General features: G+C 30.3%; 1 protein-coding gene across 3 annotated transcripts; it reads right to left on the bottom strand.

The window, feature by feature from the left end:
• Positions 1-2,745: 2,745 nt before the first annotated feature.
• On the bottom strand, positions 2,746-5,084 carry LOC141456954 (cyclin-dependent kinases regulatory subunit-like). 3 transcript variants are annotated; one of them, XM_074133380.1, is made up of 4 exons: positions 4,925-5,084; positions 4,735-4,846; positions 3,808-3,896; positions 2,746-3,264 (listed from the first exon to the last, which is right to left on the bottom strand). In XM_074133380.1, exon 4 carries the CDS (start codon positions 3,244-3,246, stop codon positions 2,980-2,982), a length of 267 nt encoding a protein of 88 aa, XP_073989481.1. In that variant the 5' UTR covers positions 3,247-3,264; positions 3,808-3,896; positions 4,735-4,846; positions 4,925-5,084; the 3' UTR covers positions 2,746-2,979. The 3 variants fall into 3 exon arrangements, with proteins under 3 accessions (XP_073989481.1, XP_073989482.1, XP_073989480.1); XM_074133379.1 differs by lacking the exon at positions 3,808-3,896 and having other exon boundaries at positions 2,749-3,264; positions 4,925-5,081; XM_074133381.1 differs by lacking the exons at positions 3,808-3,896; positions 4,735-4,846; positions 4,925-5,084 and adding an exon at positions 4,440-4,670.
• Positions 5,085-5,700: the final 616 nt, after the last annotated feature.

Here is a 5,700-nt window from a genome sequence, read left to right as displayed (position 1 = left end):
ACCTTTCAAAGTTTATGTTGCATTAGATCCTAATTTCTTTAGTTTTTTTTGTTAAAGTAATCTAATCAAACAAATGAAAGAAAACAAGAAATAACTTACAAATTGGTTGACAAATTGTTAGTCTTAAAATAATAAGTCCAGAGATAAATTCAACTATTTCAAATACTTCAAAAGTTTAATTAGGTTTATTTTTTGTTCCAAAAATTTCCGATTTTATCATACACATATGTATAAGAAATAAATTACTTTCAAGTCTAAATATATAATAAATTTTGCATGATTTATTGCCGTAAAATATATGTCATAGTTAATGAGATCCTAAAAAAGAAATAAGCAAATAAGTTGAAAACTGGTTGCTGCAGACTTTCTCCTTCGCACTTGAGATTACTAAATGCAACCTGGGAATTTGATACTAACGGAAAGAAAGTTCTGTAAAAAATAAATAAATATAGTAATGCCATTAATCGCGTAAACGATAAACCAAAAACATTACAAATTAGGAAGTTAAATAAATAATATTAGTGGATATTTATTTTTTTACAATTTTAAAGTAGAACATTTTTTTTTGTGCAGAAATGACTTAGAGTTAATTAGTATAAAATTGGATATCGTTTTAAACTTTCTGCATTTTTTGCTAAGTTTTGTTTATTTATTCTTTAATCGTTCCATTCTAATACCCTCGCTGTTTGTTGTAGTACTTAGTAGGAATTAACGAACGAGCCAAATGAATATCTGAACGCAGACAGCACCTTCACTAAGTAGCCCAAACTGAATAACTAAGTTTCAATAATGTATTTGGTTCCTTCTAAATAAATATCATTAACATAATCAATATTATATCAATGAATACATAAATTCCAGTAGATCGGCCAACCATAATTACCATAAAACCTACTTAGCATATCAGTGAATACTTATCTGTATAACCACCGAAAAAGGTGATAAGTTAATTCTAGTACTTTATTTCCTAAAAAGATTGATTTTGATTTTGTATCTGTAACTGTTTGATTAAGAGATTTGAATAATTATTATGTCTAATTTTTCTAAAAATAATAATAATAATTCAGTTTAGGCACTTTGTAATGACCCATTTCTGGTCTACAACGAAATAAATTGATCAAAGCTTAAGGGTGAGAAACCCTTCAGAAGGAAAATGAAATTCAGTACCAATTATAGGTGTTAAATATAAATCTTTTTGGAATGGTCTTTCAAATAGTATTAATAAAACCCATGTATTTATTTAAAGACGGTACAGGCTAAAAACTACGAGACATGTCAACTAGAAAATGCAATTATGTTCAGCAAAAAAAATGATAGGCAGTAGACAGAAATATGGCACATATACAGAGTACAGAACACAAATTGACACACTGAGTAAATGAAAGTTATTTGAAGGATGCATACTTGCAGATATAAAGTTTTTGATGAGATATATATGAGTACCTGGCTGAACAACAGTCCTCTAGTTATAATCTTAAATTGAATAAATTGCCTAGGGCTAGGTATTTTTCCTTTAAGTTTGGATGGTATGTGCAGGAATTAATTAATTAGAATTCAACTTTTTATCACTGTACCTAAATCACACAAAAGTTACATTCACTTACAATTGTATTATTTCTAAGAGGAAATCAACGCTCAAGATACCCTTATCTCATGGAAGCCACAAAGAAAAAGTAGTGGAATATACATATGTATACAGGGTGAACCAGTAAGTAATGTCCATAGGCCTACTGTGTAGTACATCTAAAATGGAGTTCAATGACATATTGGCCAACTTCATATTTTCCACTGTTCTTGAGTGACGTCACTTTTAATTTTTTTTTCTAAAATCATTACTTTTTTCCAATAAAAATGTTATTACTCAGAAAGTTTTAGTCCGAATTCGATTCTGATAACACGGTTAGAAAGACAGATAAATTTTCTAAAAATTGACACCATTTCGAAGCAAAAGTTATTCTCCAAACAGCCTCAATCTTCCTCCGGATGCTGGAAAAATAAAAGTAATCGAAATTTTTAAGAAAACTCATTAGGCTCTAATGTGATCATCATCAAACCTAGGTGCTGGCACTTTTTACAAAAGTTTCCTTGTCTAATGGGCTTTCAAACGGTATTTCATTTTCCAGGATTCCTTTTATCTTCGTATGAAAAATTACGTTTGTTTTGCAAGAAAACGTGTCACGAGCACTCAACAGTGTTAGTTATCAAGTTGTTTAATTCATTGAAAACTCTTTTAGATGGACCAGTAGTCAATTTTTAAAGCAGATTGTCTTAAAATAAGGAAGTCGAAGGTTACAAATTGCACTTTTAAACATTTACTTCTGATCTCACTGAAATATTTGAGAAAATGTTAGGAAATATTCCTAATTAATATTTAGGAAAAAATATTTAAAGTAAAGTAATCGCCTATTTTTTTCAGGCGGGGCTTAACGTCCATCTACCAATTAGGTGTCGTGGACGGAGGCGACTAACAAACATACTTTACTGTAAATTTCTTTTATTAACCATTAAATAAAATCCAAGGCCTAAAGACCGGGAATCGAACCCAGTACCACAATACTCATTAGCTTCGCAGGTCTGGAAAAAATATTTATCCCGATGTGATTATTTTTGTCAATATTCATTCCTAATTTATTTCCTCAGTACAGGAAATAACAGCAACTTAATTCGATTTTATAAACTACACATTGCTGAGACACCAGCCGCAACTGTTCAAGGTGTCTTCTCTAGATTAGTAGGTCTTTATTATAAAATGGAAAATAAACTAGATCCATTTATTAAAAAATAAAATAAACATATCTGTACAAATATCATAGATAGCTGTTATATCGGGGCAAACAAGAAAATGATCTCTACATTTATAAAACAAAAAAAGGCAATGATCATGCTAATTAATAAAAAAATAATAATAAAATACTGTAATTAGGCACAATAAAGCCTAAGTAAAAAACCCAATTGTGAATCGAACTATAGTTCTCAGTTTCAAGCACAAGTCGTTGGAACATGACTGGCCATCAACTGTTGATGGTTCAGACGACGTCTAAATAAGAGTATATGTGGTTCTGGTGAGTGAATCATGTAGTGAATCCATCCTGGACTTTGCTGGACGCCAAGCGCTCTCCATTCCTCTTCCGTCAATAATTTGGTCTTCGGTACCAATTTGGCCAGCTCTTTAGGCAATACTACATGTCTATATTCGTATTCGTTATCACAATATTTTTCTGAGTAGTAGATATGTTCCAGAGACATTTTCTCTCGTTAATTCACCTATAAATAATAATTTTTAATTATGTAATTATTATAATAAAGATGAAATTCTTCTTTTAAATACATCTTTAATCTATTGATGGATAAATCCAAAGATACAAATGTTGGCAACAATGGATCAACCGAAGCCGAATACATCTAAAGATGAAAGTATTTACAAAAATAATAATACAAATTAATGAAATGAATGATTCAATTATTATTAGCTGGGTAGAAAGGAGATGATTAAACAAAAAGGATTTAAAGATGGAAAGGGTATGGCGGACAGATGATGGTAAATAGTTCCAGAAAGAGGTAGCGGATATTAGGAAGTATTTGTTAAAGGATGAAGTACGGTGTGAGGGAATATAGAGATCAGAGGATCAGAGGTATTACGAGAATGGATCGAGGATTTGAACTTGAAGAGTTGGAATTAGAAGGGGGTTTTTATGCTAAGAAGAATAAGTAATTAGACTTAATATTAATTGAAGTATGACATTAGAAGTTCATAATGAGGCAAAAAGAAATCAGAAACCATTTTTAAATCATACAAACAATTTATACTTTTTTCGCGATGTTCTTTGAGCGTAGGGCTGCCTTCTTTATTATAACTATGCAGATTGAAGGGGATTGAAGGAGTCTAATCCATAGCGCTGTAAAATATCAATAATGGGCTCTTTTAAGCATCAGAAAAAAGGATGTAGATGTCTATTAAGGGTACAATATGTATAATTGTGAATGTATGTATGTGAATTTAACAGGAGATTGCGAGTAGATACAACAAATCTATTAATAGTTGTTCATACTATCTACTTATGCAGGTAAAACAAACACATCTCATAATTTTTTTAGCTTCACGTTGGGATGAATCAAATAAATGCACTCGAAAACCGCATAAATTAAGTTATACTGCTTTTTGTTTTTTATCCAATATACAATTTAGCTTTCTTAGCAAGGCAATTCGCACTTCTGTGGGATGGGTCTTGTCCATAAATGCAGTTGTAAGGTAGGCAGTGCACTATCAGAAGCGGGTTTTTACCCAAGAAAGCGACTATAGATATTTCAATAAAAACTGTAATTTATTAAAGAAAATTAAGACCTTAGAATTAGTTGCAAAGTTCTGAATCAGCAGCGAAATGGCAATTTTAATCAATTTAAAAAAAAAAAATGTTAGAAGAAATATTGTCACTACCCACTTTTCTAAAAAAAATCATTGATGCAATATTTTGGGTTCCATTACTTTATTTTGAGCTTTTACTTTGTTACTATCTTATTATTACGTTAAAATTAATAAAAATTGATTTCCGAGTCAGTTTATAATGTTTTACAGGTAAAACGGACAAGAATTTCGCAAAATTTATTAAAGATAAAGACACTTCATTATTCGAATTATTTATTAACATAACGGGCAACCGAACATTTGGAAATACTGCATCTATTCACTTATTTTTGCTAAAATAGTGCTAGCAAAATGGTGGCTTGCATACATACCTTATATTTAAAAAAAGTAATTGTTGCTTCTTTTACATAAATGTCGCTCGAATGAGATTTAATGCATATTTCTCAATCAAACATAAAATTATGCGCTTTGATAGATTCGCCCCTAAACAAAAACAAAAAATTTCAGAACTAATTATCATTACAAGCATCATGAATACATAAAATAACCTGTAATACTTACACAACATGTAAAAAGTATTTTTAATAAAATCTTTGTAAAATAATAAACATAATTTAGAAGATACGTCAATAATTTCAATGTAGCCAACTTATGAATTCAAATATTTTGAGAATTACCCCCCAAAAAATTCTAGTTTGTAATAAAACAAGCAAAACATCATCTGCTAAATGATTAAAACTCTGGTAAAACTAATCCTGATTTTTATTAAAATTTACTTTGATTGAAAAATTGTCAGCCTTTTTTTTATGAAAATTTTAAAATTCAAAATAAACACCCGCTTCAAAATTTTAAAATAGTACACTCTAAAATTTCATTGTTTTTAACAGTTTACTGTTATAAGCTAATATTAGCAGTTATAAGCATTCCATCCCTGATTACGGTACTCCCCCCGTACCTTAAAAAAAATCAAAAATTTCAAAAACAAGTGGATACAGCGCCGACAAATAATTTTAACTTTTACATTTTTCTTACCAATGCACTATTTTGCAATAGTGAAGAGTTATTGTTAGTCGGTGAAAGTGTTTTTCTATGTTTAGTCTATGTTTAGTATACTAGATTCTCACGCAGAGATCCCAGGTTTCGAATTCAGCTGCTGGCCCTTAGATTTTCTCTTTCTAGGAGCTTCTTACAGAACATTGTCCGGTGATGGACAGCGTGGTCTGCGCCGCAGAACGGCAGGCAATGAAAAAGACTCCAGGCATCAATAACCACAGATGTTGACTTGCCTTAAAAAAAAAATAATAATAATAATGAAAAATAGAATGCAGTTTGAACTA

This window comes from Rhodnius prolixus, unplaced genomic scaffold, assembly GCF_049639745.1.
Source record: "Rhodnius prolixus isolate KJV_2025 unplaced genomic scaffold, Rpr scaffold_10, whole genome shotgun sequence".
Classification (NCBI taxonomy): Eukaryota; Metazoa; Arthropoda; class Insecta; order Hemiptera; family Reduviidae; genus Rhodnius; species Rhodnius prolixus.
Note: the sequence above shows the minus strand (reverse complement) of the source record. Positions and strands in the feature narration are given on the sequence as shown.

Bases quoted from the DNA above. Each gene is read 5' to 3' on its own strand.
- LOC141456954 (XM_074133380.1), bottom strand. From the start codon at position 3,246: ATGTCTCTGGAACATATCTACTACTCAGAAAAATATTGTGATAACGAA.